The 25,791-nt window shown below is 46.5% G+C and overlaps 1 protein-coding gene across 1 annotated transcript; it reads left to right on the top strand.

Annotated features, from left to right (window-relative positions):
* Positions 1-6,308: 6,308 nt before the first annotated feature.
* On the top strand, positions 6,309-25,498 carry LOC143799684 (uncharacterized). The gene is made up of 4 exons (XM_077281158.1): positions 6,309-6,371; positions 23,996-24,206; positions 24,288-24,444; positions 24,565-25,498. The coding sequence occupies exons 1-4, from the start codon at positions 6,309-6,311 to the stop codon at positions 25,496-25,498; spliced, it is 1,365 nt and encodes a 454-aa protein (XP_077137273.1).
* The last annotated feature ends 293 nt before the right edge of the window (positions 25,499-25,791 follow it).

The raw sequence follows: 25,791 nt of genomic DNA, 5'->3' as shown, positions 1-25,791 counted from the left end.
GGCTCCACGGCTCTCCCGGAGTTCAATAATGGGGTGTTTCCAAAAACGCAGACGCCATGTCCTTCTCTGTCATTCTCTATTTCTTTGTTGCTCCCAAGCAAACGCACAGGCAAGAAACAGCTTGATACTTAAATCCAGGTTGAAATAAAAGCTCTCCATGCGAAGATCCATCATGAAACAGAATACAGTAGGAAAATCTGTAGATTTCAGCAGTCCAAGGGTCTATATATAGCTGTCCCATAATATACGCCCTCTGTAGTCCCATTGGCGGTCTCTGTTTATCTAGATTTTTCTCCTGTTAAATTTTCCACCATGCGCACAGAAAACGCAAACGCATGCAAAACGCATGAAAAAGCAGTGTTTTTTTAACCGCATGCTTTAGTTTACGTGTAGTGTTGAGCGATACCGTCCGATACTTGAAAGTATCGGTATCGGAAAGTATCGGCCGATACCGGCAAAGTATCGGATCCAATCCGATACCGATACCCGATACCAATACAAGTCAATGGGACTCAGGTATCGGACGGTATTCCTGATGGTTCCCAGGGTCTGAAGGAGAGGAAACTCTCCTTCAGGCCCTGGGAACCATATTAATGTGTAAAAGAAAGAATTAAAATAAAAAATATTGCTATACTCACCTGTCCGACGCAGCCGGGACCTCAGCGAGGGAACCGGCAGCGTTGTTTGTTTAAAATTCGCGCTTTTACTTGGTTACGTGAGGTCCCGGCTTGTGATTGGTCAGGGCGGCCATGTTGCCGGGACGCGGACCAATCACAGCAAGCCGTGACGAAATTACGTCACGGCTTGCTGTGATTGGTCCGCGTCCCGGCAACATGGCCGCCATTAACCAATCACAAGCCGTGACGTCACGGGAGGCTGGACATGCGCGTATTTTGAAAAGCGCGCGTGTCCAGCCTCCAGTGACGTCCCGGCTTATGATTGGTCACGGCGCCATGTTGCCGGGACACGGACCAATCACAGCAAGCCGTGACGAAATTACGTCACGGCTTGCTGTGATTGGTCCGCGTCCCGGCAACATGGCCGCCATTAACCAATCACAAGCCGTGACGTCACGGGAGGCTGGACACGCGCGTATTTTAAAAAGCGCGCGTGTCCAGCCTCCAGTGACGTCCCGGCTTGTGATTGGTTAATGGCGGCCATGTTGCCGGGACGTCACTGGAGGCTGGACACGCGCGCTTTTCAAAATACGCGCATGTCCAGCCTCCCGTGACGTCCCGGCTTGTGATTGGTTAATGGCGGCCATGTTGCCGGGACGTCACTGGAGGCTGGACACGCGCGCTTTTCAAAATACGCGCATGTCCAGCCTCCCGTGACGTCCCGGCTTGTGATTGGTTAATGGCGGCCATGTTGCCGGGACGTCACTGGAGGCTGGACACGCGCGCTTTTCAAAATACGCGCATGTCCAGCCTCCCGTGACGTCACGGCTTGTGATTGGTTAATGGCGGCCATGTTGCCGGGACGCGGACCAATCACAGCAAGCCGTGACGTAATTTCGTCACGGCTTGCTGTGATTGGTCCGCGTCCCGGCAACATGGCCGCCCTGACCAATCACAAGCCGGGACTTCACGTAACCAAGTAAAAGCGCGAAATTTAAACAAACAACGCTGCCGGTTCCCTCGCTGAGGTCCCGGCTGCGTCGGACAGGTGAGTATAGCGATATTTTTTATTTTAATTCTCTTTTTTACACATTATTACATTAATGTTGTTGCGATACCCGATACCCGATACCACAAAAGTATCGGATCTCGGTATCGGAAATTCCGATACAGCAAGTATCGGCCGATACCCGATACTTGCAGTATCGGAATGCTCAACACTATTTACGTGTCTAAAAAATGCTGTGTTTGCACGCGTTTGCATGCGGTTTATTGTGCGTTTCAGGTTGCGGATTAAACGCTGCGGATTCTACCGCAAATGTGAAACTAGCCTAAGAGACAGCAATGGAATATCCCAATAAGGGATTCCAATAATCCCACAAGAATTTATACAACAAATGCCAGCAAGAAATGGGACCTAAAACTTAACATTTAATATATGATTATTAAACAGACCCACATAAAGAAAATACATATAACAACCATGTTAAAAACCAACAATATATCTTATATGAGTATAATATCAGTCACCAAGATGAATCAAATGTTGCAATAGGAATAAACGCAATTATTGGATTTTAATCACAATCTGTTACTGGTCAATCAGATGAAGGAAAATTATAACGGATTGCACTGCAAAGTAAATTCAGGTATCTCCGTGCCAGACACAATCCATCAAAACAAACAGATGCTATAACAGTGACAATAATACACTGCTCAAAAACTAAAGGGAACACTCAAACAGAATATAACTCCAAGTAAATCAAACTTCTGTGAAATCAAACTGTCCACTTAGGATGCAACACTGTTTGACAATCAATTTCACATGCTGTTGTGCAAATGGAATAGACAACAGATGGAAATTATCGGCAATTATCAAGACACCCTCAATAAAGGAGTGGTTCTGCAGGTGAGGACCACAGACCACATCTCAGTACCAATGCTTTCTGGCTGATGTTTTGGTCACTTTTGAATGTTGGTTGTGCTTTCACACTCGTGGTAGCGTGAGACGGACTCTACAACCCACACAAGTGGCTCAGGTAGTGCAGCTCATCCAGGATGGCACATCAATGCGAGCTGTGGCAAGAAGGTTTGCTGTGTCTGTCAGCATAGTGTCAAGAGGCTGGAGGTGCTACCAGGAGACAGGCTAGTACACCAGGAGACATGGAGGGGGCCATAGAAGGGCAACAACCCAGCAGCAGGATTGCTACCTCAACCTTTGTGCAAGGAGGAACAGGATGAGCCCTGCAAAATGACCTCCAGCAGGCTACAAATGTGCATGTGTCTGCACAAATGGTTAGAAACCGACTCCATGAGGATGGTCTGAGTGCCCGATGTCCACAGATGGGGGTTGTGCTCATAGCCCAACACCGTGCCGGACGCTAGGCATTTGCCACAGAACACCAGGATTGGCAAATTCGCCACTGGCTCCCTGTGCTCTTCACAGATGAAAGCAGGTTCACACTGAGCACATGTGACAGAGTCTGGAGACGTCATGGAGAGCGATCTGCTGCCTTCAACATCCTTCAGCATGACCGGTTTGGCAATGGGTCAGTAATGGTGTGGGGTGGCATTTCTTTGGAGGGCTGCACAGCCCTCCATGTGCACACCAGAGGTAGCCTGACTGCCATTAAGTACCGAGATGAGATCATCAGACCCCTTGTGAGACCATATGCTGGTGCAGTTGGCCCTGGCTTCCTCCTAATGCAGGACAATGCCAGACCTTATGTGGCTGGAGTATGTCAGCAGTTCCTGCAAGATGAAGGCATTAAAGCTATGGACTGACCCGCCCGTTCCCCAGACCCGAATCTAATTGAACACATCTTGGACATCGTGTCTCGCACCATCCACCAACGTCACTTTGCACCACAGACGGTCCAGGAGTTGGCGGATGCTTTAGTTCAGGAGGCAACAACCCAGCAGCAGGACCGCTACCTCAGCCTTTGTGCAAGGAGGAACTGGAGGAGCATTGCCAGAGCCCTGCAAAATGACCTCCAGCAAGCCACAAATGTGCATGTGTTTGCAAAACGGTTAGAAACTGACTCCATGAGGATGGTCTGAGTGCCTGACTTCCACAGATGGGGGTTGTGCTCACAGCCAGGGCCAGACTGGCCATCTGGCAATTCTGGCAAATGCCAGAAGGGCCTGTTTGGTTATGGGCTGTGTTGTCTGCTACGTTGTTAACAGAATTGGTGTTCTCAAGACACCCATACTGTTAAGAGTTGTGACGGAGCACAAAGTTGCTGACTCTGTCACTTGCCCCAGCAGACCACGGGTATCATTAGAAACAGGGCCGGCTCCAGGTTTTTGAGGGCCCCGGGCGAAAGAGTCTCAGTGGGCCCCCCTCTTTAACACATACCACGATTCATGATGCACAGATACAGCAGAGAAATATTACACAGCCCACGTAGCATATAACACAGCCCACGTAGTATATTGCACAGCCCACGTAGCATATAGCACAACCACGTAGCATATAGCACAGACCACGTAGTATATAACAGCCCACGTAGCATATAGCACAGCCCACGTAGCATATAGCACAGCCCACGTAGCATATAGCACAGCCACATAGACCACGTAGTATATAACAGCCCACATAGTATATAGCACAGCCCACGTAGTATATAGCACAGCCCACGCACTATATAGCACAGCCCATGCAGTATATAGCACAGCCCATGCAGTGTATGACACAGCCCACGTAGTATATAGCACAGCCCACGTAGTATATAACACAGCCCACGCAGTATATAACACAGCCCACGCAGTATATAACACAGCCCACGCAGTATATAACACAGCCCATGCAGTATATAACACAGCCCACGCAGTATATAGCACAGCCCACGCAGTATATAACACAGCCACCCACGTAGTATATAACAGAGCCACCCACGTAGTATATAGCACAGGCCCGGGCCGTGACGTAGTATATAACAGCCCACATACGTAGTATATAACTCAGCCAGCCATTTTGTATATACAGACAGTCTAGGACTACAAGTCCAGCATCGCTAACATACCATATTGTCGCACACTGCACAAGTCCCAGACAGAGAAAAGTTGCACAGAGCAGAGACCAGGCATGATGATCCACTGTGACTCCCAGGCTCACAGCAGGCTGCATCCCCCCTGCCCCCGCAATGCGTTGGGACCACCAGGAACTTGGAACTTGGGAAGACTAACACTTCGCCGTTACTTGATTCCATTGTGGACACAGGGATAGACAGGGACCGGGTCGCAAAGTCCGTGCACCTCACTGCAGTGCTGCTCCTGCTGCCTCCTGCTCGTCTTTCTGCTTGGCGCTGCCCCTGCGCTGCCGCTGGACACCTGGACGATGGAGGACGTGGATGACAGATCTCTTCTCTGAGCTCTTAGGATGACGAGCTCTCACCCGACCGGAAGTGACAGGACAGACGGCCCGGAAGTGACTCTGCGAGCATATCCATGGTGACGGTCCTGGAGGTGAGTATTCCTGCAGCTGCGCAGTGGGGCGGTGATGATGGATGTGCTCCGCCTCCAAGTCCTGGCTGGGAGACTGTCACACTGTGTCACACAACAGCACAGCATCAGCGGGGACCCCCCCCCAGGAGCGCATAACGGAAGTGTGCCTGTGTGGAGTGTGTGAGTGTACCAACCGTTACTACCGTAAATGGGCCCCCCCCGTCTCGCCAGGGCCCCGGCACTTGCCCGGGTACGCCGGGTGCTGACGCCGGCCCTGATTAGAAATATTGGTCTTGTTGTAAATCTTGCTTTCCTCCATCCAGGGTAATATTAGTAATATATCCTATTTGGTTCTTGGGGATGGGGACAACATGGGCCTGTGTGATTTCAAATACTAGGACTGAATTTCAGCCCCAGTACGTACCTGCTCACAGCCCAACACAGTGCAGGATGCTTGGCATTTGCCACAGAACACCAGGATTGGCAAATTCACCACTGGCCCCCTGTGCTCTTCACAGATGAAAGCAGGTTCACAATGTGCACATGTGACAAACGTGACAGAGTCTGGAGATGCCGTGGAGAGCGATCTGCTGCCTGCAACATCCTTCAGCATGACCGCTTTAGCAGTGGGTCAGTAATGGTGTGGGGTGGATTTCTTTGGAGAACCGCACAGCCCTCCATGTGCACACCAGAGGTAGCCTGACTGCCATTAAGTACCAAGATGAGATCCTCAGACCCCTTGTGAGACCATATGCTGGTGCAGATGGCCCTGGGTTCCTCCTAATGCATGACAATGCCAGACCTCATGTGGCTGGAGTGTGTCAGCAGTTCCTGCAAGATGAAGGCATTGAAGCTATGGACTGACCCGCCTGTTCCCCAGACCCGAATCTAATTGAACACATCTTGGACATCGTGTCTCGCACCATCCACCATTGTCACTTTGCACCACAGACGGTCCAGGAGATGGCGGATGCTTTAGTCCAGGTCTGGGAGGAGATCCCTCAGGAGACCATCAGGGCATGCCCAGGCGATGTAGGGAAGTCATACAGGCACATGTCTCACGAGATTCGGCAGTATCTTCAATGGAGCACGGTGACCCGCTTCACTGCGCAGGCGCCAGATTCCCAGCCCCAGCAGTGTGAATACATCATAACACACTGCGGGGCGGGATCTGGGGCCTCGGCTACACGAAGGCACCAGTGATGTCATGACAGAGAGGAGGCTTCGCCCGGAGGACAGAGGGGGATGATTGACGTCTCGGAGGCGGTTGACACCGGGGAGAAGACATACCTCCGGATCTCAATAGAGGTATAGCGCCAAATTTATAAAAGTGATTATTTCAGCATTCCTAGGGATGCTAAACATAAAAGCCACCTTCACAGAATGCAGCCTTAGTGCTGTTGAAAGTGGCTCTTTTGCTTAAAAATGCCCTGGAGGGGTGACAGGTTCCCTTTAAGGTCTGAAACTTTGGTCAAAGTTATCTGAGCACCAAATCTTTAAGGGTGCCCAAACTTTTGCATCAGCCAATTTTTCCTTTTTTTAATTTTTAAAATGTAAAACATGACAGTGTATATATATATTTTGCCTAAAATGTAAAGTAAATGTAGCATCTTTAACTTTAGGCCTCTTATATATCAACTAGATTGTGGCCCGATTCTAACGCATCGGGTATTCTAGAATATGCATGTCCCCATAGTATATGGACAATGATGATTCCAGAATTCGCGGCAGACTGTGCCTGTCGCTGATTGGTCGAGGCAACCTTTATGACATCATTGTCGCCATGGCAACCATTATGACATCTACGTCGATACTGTGCCCGGCGGCCTCGACCAATCAGAGACGCGGGATTTCCAGGACAGACAGACAGACAGACAGACAGAAAAACCCTTAGACAATTATATATATAGATTAATCTTCAACTTGCTTAACTGTTCACAATGACAGTAATTTTGACAATGGGTGCTCAAACATTTACATGCCACTGTATTTGGATGAGAGGTGCTCCTCATTCCTCCTGTCTCTATACAACTGTTCAATTTGTACATAAGGTAATCTGTTAACAGCATTATACAGAATATAAAAGCTAAGCTTCCTGATTTGCTTGGATGCAGAGGCGTAGCTAGGGTTTCAGCTTAGGGGGGGCGAAACATCTGAGTGGGCCCCTAACCAGCTAACCCTGATTACAGCTACCGTTGTGAATATAGGGGAACCTCAGAATGTGACCCTACTGTTATTGAAAATAAATTTATATACAAAAACGAACATTGACATTACCGCCATATTGGACCATATGCACAATAATAATGTCCCCTAAGTTCCCCCATGTACTGCTCCATTATACACAGTCTAAGGCTCCCACAGCACCCCTATACACAGTATGATGATTCTATAACTCCCCTGTACACCGTATGATGTTCCCACTGCTCCCCTCTACACAGTATGATACCACTGCTCCCCTATAGATAGTATGAGCCCAATGCTCCCCTATACACAGTATAATGCTGACAGAACTCCACTATAGAAAGTATAATGCCCCCCAGAGCTCCCCTATATACAGTGTAATGGGCCAACAGCTCCCATATGCACAATATGCATTCACAGTTCCCTATACACAGTATGATGGGCCCGCAGCTCCCTTATACACAGTATGATGGGCCCACAGCTCCCTTATACACAGTATGATGAGCCCGCAGCTCCCTATACACAGTATGATGGGCCCGCAGCTCCCATATACACAGTATGATGGGCTCGCAGCTCCCGTCAAACAGTATGATGTCCCTCACCGTTCCCCTGTACACAGTATGATGGGCCCACAGCTTCCTTATACACAGTATGATTGGCCTGCAGCTCCCTTATACACAGTATGATTGGCCTGCAGCCCCCATATACACAGTATGATGGACCCGCAGCTCCCTTATACACAGTGTGATGTGCCCGCAGCTCCCTTATACACAGTATGATGGACCCGCAGCTCCCTTATACACAGTGTGATGGGCCCACAGCTCCCATATACACAGTATGATGGACCCACAGCTCCCTTATACACAGTATGATGGGCCCACAGCTCCCTTATACACAGTATGATGGGCCCACAGGCCACAGCTCCCTATACACAGTATGATGGGCCCGCAGCTCCCATATACACAGTATGATGGGCCCGCAGCTCCCGTCAAACAGTATGATGTCCCTCACCGTTCCGCTGTACACAGTATGATGGGCCCACAGCTCCCTTATACACAGTATGATTGGCCTGCAGCTCCCTTATACACAGTATGATTGGCCTGCAGCTCCCATATACACAGTATGATGGGCCCACAGCTCCTGTCAAACAGTATGATGTCCCTCAGCGTTCCCCTGTACACAGTATGATGGGCCCACAGCTCCCTTATACACAGTATGATGGGCCCACAGCTCCCTTATACACAGTATGATGAGCCCGCAGCTCCCTATACACAGTATGATGAGCCCGCAGCTCCCATATACACAGTATGATGAGCCTGCAGCTCCCTATACACAGTATGATGGGCCCGCAGCTCCCATATACACAGTATGATGGGCCCGCAGCTCCCGTCAAACAGTATGATGTCCCTCACCGTTCCCCTGTACACAGTATGATGGGCCCACAGCTCCCTTATACACAGTATGATTGGCCTGCAGCTCCCTTATACACAGTATGATGGGCCTGCAGCTCCCATATACACAGTATGATGGACCCGCAGCTCCCTTATACACAGTGTGATGTGCCCGCAGCTCCCTTATACACAGTATGATGGACCCGCAGCTCCCTTATACACAGTGTGATGGGCCCACAGCTCCCATATACACAGTATGATGGACCCACAGCTCCCTTATACACAGTATGATGGGCCCACAGCTCCCATATACACAGTATGATGGGCCCGCAGCTCCCGTCAAACAGTATGATGTCCCTCAGCGTTCCCCTGTACACAGTATGATGGGCCCACAGCTCCCTTATACACAGTATGATTGGCCTGCAGCTCCCTTATACACAGTATGATTGGCCTGCAGCTCCCATATACACAGTATGATGGGCCCACAGCTCCCGTCAAACAGTATGATGTCCCTCAGCGTTCCCCTGTACACAGTATGATGGGCCCACAGCTCCCTTATACACAGTATGATGGGCCCACAGCTCCCTTATACACAGTATGATGGGCCCACAGCTCCCTTATACACAGTATGATGAGCCCGCAGCTCCCTTATACACAGTATGATTGGCCTGCAGCTCCCATATACACAGTATGATGGACCTGCAGCTCCCTTATACACAGTGTGATGTGCCCACAGCTCCCTTATACACAGTATGATGGGCCCGCAGCTCCCTTATACACAGTATGATGGGCCCGCAGCTCCCTTATACACAGTATGATGGACTCACAGCTCCCTTATACACAGTATGATGGGCCCACAGCTCCCTTATACACAGTATGATGGACTCACAGTTCCCTTATACACAGTATGATGGGCCCGCAGCTCCCTTATACATAGTATGATGGGCCCGCAGCTCCCTTATACACAGTATGATGGGCCCGCAGCTCCCTTATACACAGTATGATGGACTCACAGCTTCCTTATACACAGTATGATGGGCCCGCAGCTCCCTTATACACAGTATGATGGACCCGCAGCTTCCTTATACACAGTATGATGGGCCCGCAGCTCCCTTATACACAGTATGATGGGCCCACAGCTCCCGTATACACAGTATGATGAGCCCGCAGCTTCCATATACACAGTATGATGGGCCCGCAGCTCCCTGTCATGATTTGGATGCCCCGGTCATTTACTCATCCTCCAGCGTATTCACTATTTTGTGGCACTGCTGTAGAGCTGCTGCTCAAACCTGTGAGCGCAGCTTCTGACTGGCCAGAAGCTAGACGCTATGTCACAAGCGCTCAATGTAAGACTATGAGGCGATGTGCACTTGTTGCACGTGTTTTTTGAGCAGATTTCACCTGCGTTTTACCACCTGCGGAATCCTATACAGGAGCAGATGTAAAATGCTGCGGAATCCGCAAAAGAATTGACATGCTGCGGAAAATACAACACAGCGTTTCCGGGTGGTATTTTCCACACCATGGGCACTGCGGATTTGGTTTTCCATAGGATTACATGGTACTGTAAACCAGATGGAAAACTGCTGTGAATCCGCAGTGGCCAATCCGCACCGTGTGCACATAGCCTGAGAGTGAGAAAGAGGCCAGAATGAGCCTCTCATAGACTCACATTGATTAGTGACCTCTGCGCTGCTCCGTGAAACACTGGAGCCTCGGACAGGTCACAAACTGCAGGAGACGGAGCCGAGCGGAGACTAAAACAGATAAAAACGCCAGAAGGTGAGTAGCAGACAGGGGGCAGGGGACGGGGATATTCAGCACCGCTCCAGCAACGAAATAAAAATTAATGCTGGAGTGGTGCTGTAAATGTGATGCAGCTCTTGGTTACTGTATGGGGCTCCTTATACTAATACTCATAAAAGACCCAGGTGGTACGTATCAAAAGCCCCCTACCCCCCCCATCTCCAGCCTCCCCAGACAGCAAATATTACATGATGGAGCACATATATCATTATAAAACATTATAATATTCAGCCCCCAGTGACCTGTCCCCCTCCCCCACTTCAGCCCCAATACCCCCATCATCTCTCATCCACCCCCTCAGTGCCCTGTCCCACCTCACCCACCTTCTGCCCTCACAACACCCCCATGGTCTCACATTCACCCCCCAGTACCCTGTCCCCCCTCACTCACTTTCAGCCCCCACAATACCCCAACGGTCTCACAGTGACATACCTGAATTTAATAAACCTAATAAGGTCCATCCCCACTTAGGCTACGTTCACATTAGCGTTGTGCGACGCAGCGTCGGGCGCCGCTGCATCGCCGCATGCGTCATGCACCCCTATATTTAACATGGGGGCGCATGGACATGCGTCGCACTTGCGTTTTGCGCCGCATGCGTCCCGGGCGCAGAGTACGCAGCAAGTTGCATTTTTGCTGCGTCCAAAATCAATTAAAAAAAGGACGCATGCGGCGCAAAACGCAGCGTTGTGCATGCGTTTTGCTGCGTTTTTGTTTGCGTTGTGCGTTGCGGTGCCGACGCTGCGGCGCACAACGCAAATGTGAACGTAGCCTTACTGATGAAGTTTGCAGGCAGGACCAGGAAGTGTGAGTGAAATGCAAGGTGGGCACTAGGACCCAGCGTGCCTGAGCCAATCCCAGCGTGCACAGAGTGAAGAAAACTGCAGCGGGGAAAAGCTTCATGATCAGGTCAGAGGGGCAGCACCATTCACTGCAGGGGGAGACTCTGTGCTAGCAGCCTGCAGAGTCTCCGTCAGACGGGAGCAGACATTATACTGCTCTGCTCCTATGCGGTGCTCTGCCTCCTCACAGAAGTGGCCCTGGCTCACGGTGGGCCCCTTCATGTGACAGGGCCCGGTGCGATGGCCCCCTCTGCCCCCCCAGTAGCTACGCTACTGCTTGGATGTATTAAGTGGTTGCCTATCATACATTGTTAATACAGTTGTGGCAAAAAGTATTGACACCCCTGCAATTCTGTCAGATAATACTCAGTTTCTTCCAGAAAATGATTGCAAACACAAATTCTTTGGTATTATTATCTTCATTTAATTTGTCTTAAATGAAAAAACACAAAAGAGAATGAAGCAAAAAGCAAAACATTGATCATTTCACACAAAACTCCAAAAATGGGCCAGACAAAAGTATTGGCACCCTCAGCCTAATACTTGGTTGCACAACCTTTAGCCAAAATAACTGCGACCAACTGCGACCAACCGCTTCCGGTAACCATCAATGAGTTTCTTACAATGCTCTGCTGGAATTTTAGACTATTCTTCTTTGGCAAACTGCTCCAGGTGCCTGATATTTGAAGGGTGCCTTCTCAAACTGCCATTTTTAGATCGCCTCCACAGGTGTTCTATGGGATTCAGGTCTGGAGTCATTGCTGGCCACCTTAGAAGTCTCCAGTGCTTTCTCTCAAACCATTTTCTAGTGTTTTTTGAAGTGTGTTTTGGGTCATTGTCCTGCTGGAAGACCCATGACCTCTGAGGGAGACCCAGCTTTTTCACACTGGGCCCTACATTATGCTGCAAAATTTGTAGGTAGTCTTCAGACTTCGTAATGCCATGCACACGGTCAAGCAGTACAGTGCCAGAGGTAGCAAAGCAACCCCAAAACATCAGGGAACCTCCGCCATGTTTGACTGTAGGGACCGTGTTCTTTTCTTTGAATGCCTCTTTTTTTCTCCTGTAAACTCTATGTTGATGCCTTTGCCCAAAAAGCTCTACTATTGTCTCATCTGACCAGAGAACATTCTTCCAAAACGTTTTAGGCTTTTTCAGATAAGTTTTGGCAAACTCCAGCTTGGCTTTTTTATGTCTCGGGGTAAGAAGTGGGGTCTTCCTGGGGGTCTCCTACCATACAGTCCCTTTTCATTCAGACGCCGATGGATAGTACGGGTTGAAACTGTTGTGCCCTCGGACTGCAGGGCAGCTTGAATTTGTTTGGATGTCAGTTGAGGTTCTTTATCCAACATTCGCACAATCTTGCGTTGAAATCTCTTGTCAATTTTTCTTTTCCGTCCACATCTAGGGAGGTTAGCCACAGTGCCATGGGCTTTAAACTTCTTGATGACACTGCGCACGGTAGACACAGGAACATTCAGGTCTTTGGAGATGGACTTGTAGCCTTGAGATTGCTCATGCTTCCTCACAATTTGGTTTCTCAAGTCCTCAGACAGTTCTTTGGTCTTCTTTCTTTTCTCCATGCTCAATGTGGTACACACAAGGACACAGGACAGAGGTTGAGTCAACTTTAATCCATGTCAACTGGCTGCAAGTGTGATTTAGTTATTGCCAACACCTGTTAGGTGCCACAGGTAAGTTACAGGTGCTGTTAATTACACAAATTAGAGAAGCATCACATGATTTTTCGAACAGTGCCAATACTTTTGACCACCCCCTTTTTTAAGTTTGGTGTGGAATTATATCCAATTTGGCTTTAGGACAATTCGTTTTGTGTTTTTTTCATTTAAGACAAATTCAATGAAGATAATAATACCAAAGAATTTGAGTTTGCAAACATTTTCAGGAAGAAACTGAGTATTATCTGACAGAATTGCAGGGGTGTCAATACTTTTGACCACAACTGTAGGCTTTCTTATTGTAAAAGTTTTAAAAGCACCAACCTTGCTTCATGGTAATTTGTAATTCTCTATAATAACCACTAGATGGAACTATGCGATCACTTTTTCTTTTTCACGGTCCATACCCAGGTCTGTGGGTAAGTGTCACTTTACTGATTCTGACTTTCTTCCTTAGTTATTTTTGCGATGAGTGATAATGATTAGAATAATGAATCTTGTATCAACACTTCTGAGTACACATTGAAATCTGTCTAGTTACATTTTGATTGGATCTCTAGTAAAGGCTCCCTTATAGTGCCTTGTCCTGTAATAAATAAGTATCCATATTACAAATTATTCATCAGAAAAAAAGTGTATGATATACTTTATTTTTCTATCAATATCTTCCTATGAACTATTTTCATGCATAGTAAAACAAACTCAAAGACCCGTTTCCCTGGAACAATGGTGCTCCCTGTGCGTGCTCAGTAACATCTGCACAGACTACTCTTGCTACAATTTCACCTGAGCTGTTGACACTTTGATGATCTCCATTGTTCGTGATTCTTCACAGTGTCATTATCGATATATTTGAGCAAGGACAAAAAGCAATTGAACAGCTGTATTTACAACAGGACACGTGTGACATGCAGTTATAAATGATGGCTGTTATTATGATCAGAGTATGGTAAAATCTCATATTGTAAAATGTCATTAGGTCATTCTCATAAAAATGTATAGTATGAATTTAGTATCATTTATAAAAAAAACATACATTTTCACCTTAGTCATACATTTAAAGCACCATTCCAGCGGAAGTGGTGCCACTAATCTTAAATTTCCTGACCCAAGTAATATACTCACCAGCCACAGTCTTCTGTTCTGCTTCATCTTGACATCACAATTTATGACTGACTGGAAGTCATACGTAGCTCTCAATCTAAGTCTATGAGAGCCCCGTTCTGTCTCTCATAGACTTACATTGAGTACTGACCTCTTGCTCTACCAGCAAACACTGGAGCGATCCGACAGGCCTCAACCTGCAGAAGTCCAACCGCAGCAGTGAGGATAACAGTTGAAGGTGGCAATTGGTAATTATATTACTAGGGACAGGGATCATAGCCTAGGGATACCACTCCAGAAGTTCAGAAAGAAAAGCACTGGAGTGGTCCTTTAAGGGGGTTGACACTAGTTGGATAACCCTTTCATAGGTTCAGCAGTGCCCATGTAAAAGTAAAACACCTTATACTCACCTCCTGGACTGGTGCCATTTCTATTATGTTGGCACTGTGTCTGTGTGACATTGTTATGTCATGTGAGTGTTGCAACCAGAGCCGAACTGGCCATCGGACAAATCTGGCAAATACCAGATGGACTGCATTGTCTTCTACACTATTAACAGCTAACACTCTTAGCTGCTGCAGACCTCTGATAGGTTTACAGTAACAGAGTAAGTGCAGGACAGGTAGTTAACTGTGAGGTGTCAAGGGGTTACCACAACAGAGAGGAGCCAGGAGCCTGCGTCTGATTGCTCCTACTCCTGCACTGAAAAGAAGCATTTCACCTTTTTAAATGGTGTTAATTTCTTTTGGCAGAACAGGGGTTAATCGTCCATGTTGGAGCTCTGAAAGTCTGAGCTCTCAGCTGAGCCTGGTTAGCCACTCCTATCCCCTTAATAGTCTGGGTCCTGATTGAAACTCATGTCAGAGCTAGCTTATGCTGCATGGCTTGGAGGAGAGGTGTTTACATGAGGAGTTTGCAGGTGGTATCTGTGACTGTTGCATGGGTTTGTAAGTGTGATAATTCCCTTCCCTCCTGTTACTTTGGTTTTTCCACATCCTCCACTTCCCAGTGCATTCCTCTGTTATATTTGAGTGAATATTTGAATACCTGGTATTTTTATTTACCCTTGTTTGTGTTGCCTTGTTCATCGGGTTGGTGTACTGCAGTGCATGGCAGCGCACCTCTTCCCAGGGTGGTGGAAGAGAACAGATGCCAGGCTGATTCAGTATATAAGGCAAGGGTAGAGGCCCCGGCATCTTCACCTTCAGAAGTATCCCGGGGAATAGGGCAAGCTAGGGTGTCCCATAGTGTTAGGGACAGGGAAGGAGCACCTGGTCCCGGGTCCCCCGACAGCTGTGTCATGACAGGAGGAAAAGTAAGACAGTTGGCTTGGAAGCAGGGATAGATGCAAGATTTTTTTTTTTTAACAGCAGTGTAAGGTGCACTGTTGGTGCAGACATTAATGACACAATGGGGGCACTACTTGTACATGGTGGCCAGGTAAGGACACAATAATACTGCATGACATCAAGAAGGTCGTTATTAATGTATGAGGAGCGGAGCGCATGGGGGAACATTATTAATTATTTTGGGCCACATAGGGGGACATTATGAGCTTATAGGGGCAGGAGACATTATAACTACCGTATATATTCGAGTATAAACTGAGATTTTCAGCCCATTTTTTGGGGTTGAAAGTCACCCTCTCGGCTTATACTCGAGTCATACCCAGGGGTCGGCAGGGGAGGGGGAGCGGGGACTGTCTAACTATACTCACCTACTCCTGGCGCGGTCCGCAGCTTCCTCCTGTACTGAGCGGTCACATGGTACCGCTCATTACAGTAATGAATATGCGGCTCCACCTCCCATAGTGACGCTCAGGTCAGAGGGCGCGATGACGTGGTTAGTGCGTGCCCTCTGCCTGAACGTCAGTGCAGAAGACGCTGAAGATGGAGCGGCGCCGGAACGAAGTCAGGTGAATATTGAAAGTGCTGGGGGCCTGAGCGATGGAGAGGTGAGTATGTGATTTTTTTTTCTTTTATCGCAGCAACAGCAAATGGGGCAAGTGTCTGTATGGAGCATCTTATGGGGCCATAATCAACGTTTGTGCAGCACTATATGGCGCAAATATCTTTATGGAGCATCTTATGGGGCCATAATCAACGTTTGTGCAGCACTATATGGGGCAAATGTCTGTATGGAGTATCTTATGGGGCCATAACGTTTGTGCAGCACTATATGGCGCAAATATCTTTATGGAGCATCTTATGGGGCCATAATTAAGGTTTGTGGAGCATTATATGGAGCAAGTGTCTGTATGGAGCATCTTATGGGGCCATAATCAAGGTTTGTGCAGCACTATATGGGGCAAATATCTTTATGGAGCATCTTATGGGGCCATAATCAACATTTGTGCTGCATTATATTGGGCAAATGTGTCTATGGAGCATCTTATGGGGCCATTATTAACCTTTATGCAGGATTATATGGGGCATATTTTAATATGGAGCATCTTATGGGGCCATCATAAACTTTATGGAGCATTATATGGGGCTCCTGATTCAATATGGATATTCAAAAACACTTAACCTACTGATGTCTCAATTAATTTTACTTTTATTGGTATCTATTGTTACTTTTGACATTTACCGGTAGCTGCTGCATTTTCCACCCTAGGCTTATACTCGAGTCATTAAGTTTTCCCAGTTTTTTGTGGCAAAATTAGGGGGGTCGGCTTATACTCGGGTTGGCTTATACTCGAGTATATACGGTATATGGTGGCCAGATAGGGGGACATCGTTAACCCCTTCACCCCAAAGCCTGTTTTCACCTTCCTGATTTCCGTTTATTTGTGAAAAAAACAGAAATATGGCGCAAATTTTGAAAATGTTGCAATTTTCAAACTTTTAATTTTTAAGCCCTTAAATCAGAGAGTCATATTGCACAAAATAGTTAATAAATAGCATTTCTCACATGTCTACTTTACATCAGCACAATTTTGGAAACATATTTTTTTTTAGTTAGAAAGTTATAAGGGTTAAAAGTTGACCAGCGATTTCTTTTTTACAACAAAATTTGCAAAACCATTTTTTTAGGGACCACTTCACATTCGAAGTGACTTTGAGGGGCCTATATGACAGAAAATACCAAAAAATTACACCATTCTAAAAACGGCACCCCTCAAGGTACTCAAAACCATATTTAAGAAGTTTATTAACCCTTCAGATGCTTCACAGTAGTTTTTGAAATGTGTAAGAAAAAAATAAACATTTACTTTTCTTTAACAAAATTTTTTCCTTTAGACCTAATTGTTTTTGCTTTTGCAAGGGTAACAGGAGAAAATGGACCATACATTTTGTCGTGCAATTTCTCCTGAGCATGACTATACCTCATATGTGGGGGAAATCTACTGTTTGGGCGTACGGCAGGGCTTGGAAGGGAAGGAGTGCCATTTCAATTTTTGAATGTAAAATTTGCTGTTAAAATTAGCAGATGCCGTGTCATGTTTGGAGAGCCCTTGATGTACCTAAACAGATGAAACCCCAAATGAGTGACACTATTTTGGAGACTAGACCCCTTTCGGAACTTATCTAGATGTGTATTGAGCACCTTAAACCCACAGTTGCTTCACAGAAGTTTATAATGTTAAGCCGTGAAAATTAAAAAATAACTTTTCCCAGATAAATCTTTCTTACTCCAAATTTTGCATTTCCATAAGGGTAACAACAGAAATTACTCCATAAAATTTGTTGCGCAATTTCTCCTCAGTGCACAGATACCCAATATGTGGAGGAAAACAACTGTTTGGATGTACGGCAGGGCTTGGAAGGAAAGGAACACCATTTGACTTTTTTAATGTAAAATATGCTGGAATAATTAACGGGTGCCATGTCACGTTTGGAGAGCCCCTGATGTGCCAAAACAGTGATACCCCACACAAGTGACACCATTTTGGAAACTAGACCTCTTTGGGACCTTATCTAGATGTGTATTGAGCACCTTGAACTCCCAGGTACTTCACAGAAGTTTATAACGTTAAGCTGTTAAAATAAAAAAAAAACATATTTTTTCCACAAAAAATTTTAGCTGCAAATTTTATATTTTTACAAGGTCAAAAGGAGAAAATGGATCCCAAAGTTTGTTGTGCAATTTCTCCTGAGTTCACCGATACCCCATGTGTGGTCAAAAACTACTTTTGAGGCACAGTGCAAAGCTCAAAAGGAAGTAGCACCATATTACAGTGCAGATTTTGCTGCACTTGTTTGAGGGTGCCATGTTACATAGGGAGAGCCCCTGAGGTGCAAGAACAGCAGAAACCTCCATAGTCACCCCATTTTACAATTAAACCTCTGAATGAATTCATCTAGACTTTTATACCATTGTGCAGTGAAGAAAAAATAATTAAAATTTTTACCACCAAGATTGTGTGTTAGCCCCAAGTTTTACATTTTCACACTGGGAAATGGGTAAAATTGGCACCAGAGTTTGTCCCACAATTTCTGCTGAATGTAGAAATACCCCATATGTGGCTGTACAGTGCTACTTTGCCATACAGAGTGACTCAGGAGGGACGGAGTGCTATTTGCCTCCTGGAGCGCAGATTTTCCTAGACTAGTTTGTGGATTCCATATAAAGAACCCCTAAGTGCTAGAAAAGCAGAATCCCCCCTCAAGTGACCCCATTTTGGAAATTATAACCCTTTGGGAATTTATCTACAGATGTAGTGATGATTTTGACTCCATGGGTGTTTTCCAGAAACAGGCAGCAGTGGATGTTGCTGAGTGAAAATTGCAAACTGCCATTGCAGTGACGAGTACGGTGTAGTGACCAGTACGTTGCAGTCACCAGTACATGATGACCAGCTCATGTTTCTGGAGAAACGCACTGTTAGGGTTGGCGGAACGCACTGAGTAAATATATATGTTAAACAGGTGCGTTCGCAACCCGGGGTCCACCGTGCAAGAGAGAAACCTGCTGCTAGCAAATGGCGGCGCTATATAGCGGTATAAGCGAACTCTGCTACTTCACAGAATCGCAAAGATATGAAAATTCTGTGCCCTGTTAACCTCACAGAGGATCACAGCTACCTGACTGAGCAAAAGCAAAGAGTGGTCATGCAGTCAGCCTAGCACACGAACAACTCCTCTCCGGTGGAGCCGGAATTCTAGTGGCTATACGCCAGCCCTGAATCGATACACACAAAACTCCTCACTGGAGGTGCCAGTATTCTAGGGGCTTATTTCAGCCAAACCTGACCACATGCATACATGACAACAAGATAGCAAAGCTCATAACAAAGGTTAATACTAGCGGATGACCGTGCGGCCATGCGAACCTTTTATAGCTGCAGCAGACAAAGACCTTCCTAGTGGTCCAATAGGAGCTGCTACAGGACGTGAGCATGCGACCCCCAACCTCCAATGAGAGGTCCTCCCGTGGGCATGCTCAGTGTGTGCAAAGCAGGACTTAGTCCCAGAAAAGCCTGCTCGCCGCTTACCAGTGCTGGCTACAAAGGCAGAGCCTGGAAAGGCAGCAGTAACCCTTTGCACAGTATCAGGCTGAGCGAGACGCTGGGACCGACGTCTCCGCTGAGCAGGCGCCACTGCGGCTGATGTAGAATGGGAGACCACAGCAGACATGGTTCGAGATTCCCCCTGTGCAGCGGCAGGAACTCGACACCTAACACGCACCTGTACATTAGGCGGGCTCTCATCACTGCAGAAATGCCAAACATGTGGACGCTAAATATGGTTTAGACACACTGGGGCTCAGAAGGAAGGAGGGCTTTTGGATTTGGGAGCGCAGAATTTGCTGAATTTCTTTTGGCGGGTGAGGAGCCATTTAGCTTTTCCAGAGCCTTTGTGCTACCAGTAACATGTAAGCCCCCTATACAGTATTTCCATTAACAGATGACAGATCTGAGTGGGGACTAGCTTTTTTTGTGGATTGAGTTGAAATTTTTATTGTGAACATTTTGCATGATGTTTGGGATCACATTTATCCGGCGCTCTACAATGAGCACTTAGTTTGGGGTTTCCATCTAAATCTCCGAGTGACGTGATAGATGAAACCCCCAAGCAATCCATTCACTATAATGAGGCAGCAGATTTACTCTGGACTCTGTATGGCCTCTGTTCAGCGGTGTCCTTTTCAGAAGTGCACAAAACTGTTGCCGACGGCACTTTTATGCAATCCTAAAAAGACGGGCACCGCCAGATCATAGGTCCTGTGGCTTCCACATTGCCTCCATCTGCCTTGTTATAGGGACTTTTCTGCAGTGGGTTCTGTCTGAATCACATATTTCAGAGATTTACACGGAAACCCTGGTGTAAGCGCTCAGCGCAGAGTGCAGGATAAATGTGTGCTGAGCCTTACTGCGATCTTTGGGAGGCAGAATGAAAAAATCAACAAAAAAATCCCCAAAGAAAAATCCTCCATTCCTGTCACTAATATCGGGTTACTATACCCTTCTGTTGTTTCTTTGAGGAAATGATGGGTGTGCATGCTCTGTACCTAGATGGTTGGTTCACCTGGAGCGCAGTACTTTGAGTTTGTATCTGCTGGTTTGAGCATTGAAATATTCAGGGTTACTTTTCCTGTTATACATATGAGTATTATTAACTTACGTGCATTTACTGCTTGTCATACTCGTTGGCCTTATTTCAGGCCTTTCTGTGACCTATTTATAGTTGTTATACTGCATGCACCTCTTATTTGTGTACCTCAGTACCCACTATTCTCTTAATATGTGACTTATACAGGTTCCATGTGTTTGTGTATATGGTATATGTACCGTTAAATATGCTGTCCATATAGGAGTCTGAGGATTATCTGTACACCTATGTTACATCCATTTCCCCTCTTACTTGTATACAGGCATATGCCTTATTTTAGGCATTGTTTCTAATTGTTTTTAGATGTTTTTAACGGTTATGTCCTGTGTTACACCTTAATAAAGTTGTGTTTGTTGCACAAATCCATGCTGTCTGGTTGATCCCCATTTTATATGGCATTTTCTTTTTGTTTGTAAAGTACCACTTCTGTAATGATTATAGGGGATAACTCAGGAGACTCTTTGCGTGCAACAAGACAACTACAGGACACAGTTTTATAAGTGGTAAAGTCTATATTATCACACGGTAATTCAAACAGGTGCAGAGCAAAGCTCAAGTCCACAACACTTGGTGTAAATATAAAATGCAGCTTAACAGTCTATAGGAACTTTAGAGGAAAAGCGCAATCAAGCAGAAAGTCTATGAAGCACAGTTGTAATTGAGGAAACTTGACATGAATAAGTCCTTGTTTAGTCCAAACACAGATAGATATGCTTATAAGACAGTTCAAGCAATGTCTTAGCTCAACCAAGAAGGCCTGGGTTATGATCTCAGGTTTAAGCAGAGCAGAAACAGCTTACATGTCCAGCAAATGCAGATGGAAACAAACACAAGCAGCCAGATGGAGGAGGATTACTGGAAACCGATGTATGCAGCAGAAACTCAGAGCTGAGCAGCAGGATCTCCACACAGGTTCACAGGAGCAGGTGCAGGTGCAGATGCAAAGCCAGGGAGTCGCCAGGGTCAGGAGGTGGATGCAAGGCAGAATACTCTAGCACAGACTGAAGGCTGGGGTGGAGTTATATAGCAGGAAGACACAGTGCACATGAGACCAAAGACGCCATCTTGGAAAAAGGCAGTCATGCGCAAAAGGTAATCAAAATGTTCAGAGTCCTGACATTACTCCCTCCTTAGGCCTCTTTCACACTTCAGTCTTTCGGCGTCAGTCAAAAACCGCCATTTTCGTGAAATGACGGATCCGTCATTTTTTTTTTGCGGATCCGCTATTTTCCCATCGACTTGCATTAGAGACGGATTGTGGCGGATGGTCGTCCGTTCCATCCGCCATGCGACGGATCCGTCGATATTTGGCGGACGTTGTCTAGACATTGACGGACTTTGTAACGTTTTTTGGCGCCGCCAAAAAGGCGGAACGCGGCGGATCCGTCGCGTCCGCCTTTTTTTAGAATGGGCGCCTATGGGCGACGGATCCGTCGCGATCCGCTTTTTGGCGGATCCGTCGCCTCAATCCGCTTTTTTTGATTGAGCATGCTCCAAAAAGTGGCAACTTTGCCCAGACAACCCAAAAACTATATAAAGAGGACAGGTCATTCCCAAATGTACCAGCCAGCAAGAGAGACCCTTCCATGCCCGAGAGACCCAGCCAGACCCAGCCAGCAAGACCTTGCCAGCCAGGCCCTGCCATCCAGCCAGAGAGGCCCTGCAAGCCAGAGACACTCTGCCAGCAAGACTTTGCCAGCCAGGCCCTGCCATCCAGCCAGAGAGGCCCTGCAAGCCAGAGACACTCTGCCAGCAAGACTTTGCCAGCCAGGCCCTGCCAGCCAGCCAGAGAGGCCCTGCAAGCCAGAGACACTCTGCCAGCAAGACTTTGCCAGCCAGGCCCTGCCAGCCAGCCAGAGAGGCCCTGCAAGCCAGAGACACTCTGCCAGCAAGACTTTGCCAGCCAGGCCCTGCCAGCCAGCCAGAGAGGCCTTGCAAGCCAGACCCTGCCTGAGACAGCCATGTGAGTACTGCCATCCAGCGTGCATGCGTGCTTGCGTGCGTGCTTGTGTGCATGCGTGCTTGTGTGCGTGCGTGCTTGTGTGCGTGCGTGCTTGTGTGCGTGCGTGCTTGTGTGCGTGCGCCTGCCTGCCTGCCCTGTTTATATGTTTTTCATACTATGCTGTTATTTTTAATAGCTGAGGTGTAAAATGTGTTTTGTGTGTGTGTATAAATGATGTGTGATGTGTTCTGCATTTTTGTTGTTCTCCAAAATGTGATAGTATTTCAAATAAAGAGCAGTGTAGCTCCTACTGTACCATGAAAAAAAAAAAATAAAAAAAAAATAGTAATAAAAATTACACAAAACTGTCAGTAGTCTAATTTAAAGATAAATGTAATATTGGGTAAACATGCAGTAAAGGTTATATATATAAATGTGTAATGCAAATCTTGGGTATAGAATATGTTATCCGGTTATAGAAAATACAAACTGTAGGGTAATCATAATTAACAATTTTTGGAATTGGTATTTTATTTTCGAATGAGGAACATTTTTGATAAGGTGAAACTTTGTTTAGGTGGGTTTCACCAACATGCGCATTGCGCATATCAATTTCAGTTTTGGTGTTGCTTTAAATGGTTCTTAGGGGTTTTTTTTGGTGGGGAAACAGGGCTAGAGGGTTTGGCAGCTTGTGCATCAAGCATATCTACCATATAAAGTATGACGGTTATAAAAAAATTTTTCATTTTGTGTTGGAGGAAATCTAAAAGGTTTTTAAAAAGATGTAAGTGTTAAATCCTACAGCTGCATCTATCCTTGTGTATAGTAGCTTAGAACTGTCTGTATACTTACAGATACTTGGGACCAAGAGGTACGCAAGGACTGAACAACCCAAGATTTACGCAAGACCATAATGTCTTCTTCTGAGAGCCCCCCAGCACATCAGCAGCAAACTGAGGTGTATTTTTTTTTTTTTTCGTTCTCAAATATTTTTTTGTGATACAACTATGGTCATTGTTTTTTAACCCTTTATGTGTTCTGTATTCACAGGAATATGAAGCAGAGGGGCTTACAGAAGGAGATGGACAGGATGGAGAAAGACAAGGAGCGGGAGCGCATAGTGTAAGTTTTGAACAGACCAATCCTCACATACAATGCAATACACCCAACACAAACATTCAGCACAGCACACACAATACATATGCCTCGATCAAAGAACATTATTAATTTTATTTATTTATTTATTTTTTTTATTAGTCTTCACAATCCGGGGCTCGACATAGAGTTCCTCAAAGCACCTCCCATAGTCGTCGGAATGATAATCGCGGCGGTCGCCGAAGAGTAAGTTCCTTTTTGTTTTGGTGTTTAGTAAAATGTAAAATTCATGTGTTGTAATCTTTCCCTTTTTATTCTTATATTTTTCGTAGGCTTCACAGCGTGCTCCCGAACAAGATGATGAAGAGGAGGGCATCGATGTGAACACCCTCATCGAAGCAGTACAAAGTAGGGAGCCGCTGTGGAACATGTCGGACCGCCGCCATGCTGACCAGTTAATCACCCGACGGCTATGGGAGGAAGTGTGCAGTGCTGTTATGGATAACTGGGAGGAACTCGATGCTGGGGCCCAGGATCTAGCGCGTAAGTATTCACACTTCATAACCTTATTTTAGCATGATTTAATGTGGTGTATAGTAACCAATTTTTGCTATCTCTTTCCAGGTAACAGGATTATCGTGCGGTGGCGGTCAATCAGGGATCGCTTCAAGAGGGAGTTTAATAAGGAGATGCAGGCCCCGAGTGGATCTAGAGGACGCAGGAGCAGATACAAACATGCCAGAGCCCTGTCGTTCCTCCGGACGACGCTGCTGAGCAGAAGGTAAATATTCAACACCACATATTTTCAGTCAAACTGTAAAAATGTGTAACCTTCAATTTTTTTGCAGCAAGGGCAATTGTAATATCAATATACTAATTTTTTTTTCTTCTTCTTTAACAGCACTTTCTGCAGCACTCGGGAGCCTGCATCAGAGTTGCAGCCCTCTGGAGCGATCCCTCGAGAGTCCGCCACCGGGGACCACGTCGACCCCTCTGTTTCTGCACCTTCCCTTTTGTTTGATCCCTCAGCCTCATCCACCAGCGCTGGAGCAGCAGGGCGGACTTCGTCACTTGAAGCTGCAGGTGATGAGTTAGAGTTCCCTTTACCCCACCCCTCTGCCACTGCCGCAACATCTAGACCAACTTTGTGGTCAGGACGGCAGCGCCAGAGAGGTCAGGAAAGGAGCTATGCGCCTGACTTTTTGCAGCTGAATGCATCCTTTCACAGTGCCATCAAGCTTTTGAGTGAGCAAACGTCTGCTGGGTACAATATGCTTAACAAAAGCATACTTGAACTCAGCAGTCGTCTTGATAGGATGCAATCAGATGCAAACCAGTCACCAAGGCACTGTTTTTTTCAGGCGGTCCTCAGGCACATGGAAAATCTAACTCCTGACCTGCAGATGCATGTGATGCAAGGCTGCCACACTGCTCTAGCGCAGGCGATATCCCATGCCCCTCCACCTACCCTTCATGTGTCAACACCTTTCCCCTCTCAATCCACCGTCTATCCTCCCGTCCGTCCTCCTCCTGTACGTCCTCCTCCCGTCCATTCTACTCCTTCGTCATTTGTTCCTTCCCCCCTTAGTCTTTCCCAGTTTTTAACGTCCCCCTTCCATTCTTCCCCTTTAACTTCTCCGTTATCAATCCCAGCAACACCTTCATACCTCACACACACCACATCTGCACCTCAACTCTCTACACAACCTCATGTTTTCACCACCCATTCCACTTCTGTTCCTCCCCGTGATGTCCTGTCCCCCACTCTCGACGTGGTCCGCCCGCCTGTCAGCCCCTCCGCTACTATCTCCACCCAAAACTATGAGAATCTGTAAAAGTCAATAAATAAACAGTTTTTTGGTTTAAAAACAATTTTATTGTCTTTCTTTTTTTTTCTTTTAATTTTTTAAGTCACCAAGGTTATGGCAATAGTAACAATAACAGTGTTTAAAGGGTACCGTTGCAAAACATACAATGCTGCATTAAAGTACAAAGATTTTGTATGCAAACAAAAATTGGTATTTTTACAAGTATAAAAAGAAAATTTTTTTTACACCATTTCATACTGCCAGTCAACTGATCCTGCAGGACACATGAAGTAGTCAGCAAAACTGTCCCGCATTCTGCA

Source organism: Ranitomeya variabilis, chromosome 1 (assembly GCF_051348905.1).
Source record: "Ranitomeya variabilis isolate aRanVar5 chromosome 1, aRanVar5.hap1, whole genome shotgun sequence".
Taxonomy (NCBI): Eukaryota; Metazoa; Chordata; class Amphibia; order Anura; family Dendrobatidae; genus Ranitomeya; species Ranitomeya variabilis.
This window is presented reverse-complemented; position numbering and strand designations above follow the sequence as displayed.

What these genes read in the sequence shown, in the direction of transcription:
- LOC143799684 (XM_077281158.1), top strand. Translation starts at nt 6,309, where the DNA reads ATGATTGACGTCTCGGAGGCGGTTGACACCGGGGAGAAGACATACCTC. An exon ending in TGGGGCCCAGGATCTAGCGC is followed by an intron (nt 24,207 to 24,287) that starts GTAAGTATTCAC and finishes ATCTCTTTCCAG; the next exon opens with GTAACAGGATTATCGTGCGG. An exon ending in ACGACGCTGCTGAGCAGAAG is followed by an intron (nt 24,445 to 24,564) that starts GTAAATATTCAA and finishes CTTCTTTAACAG; the next exon opens with CACTTTCTGCAGCACTCGGG.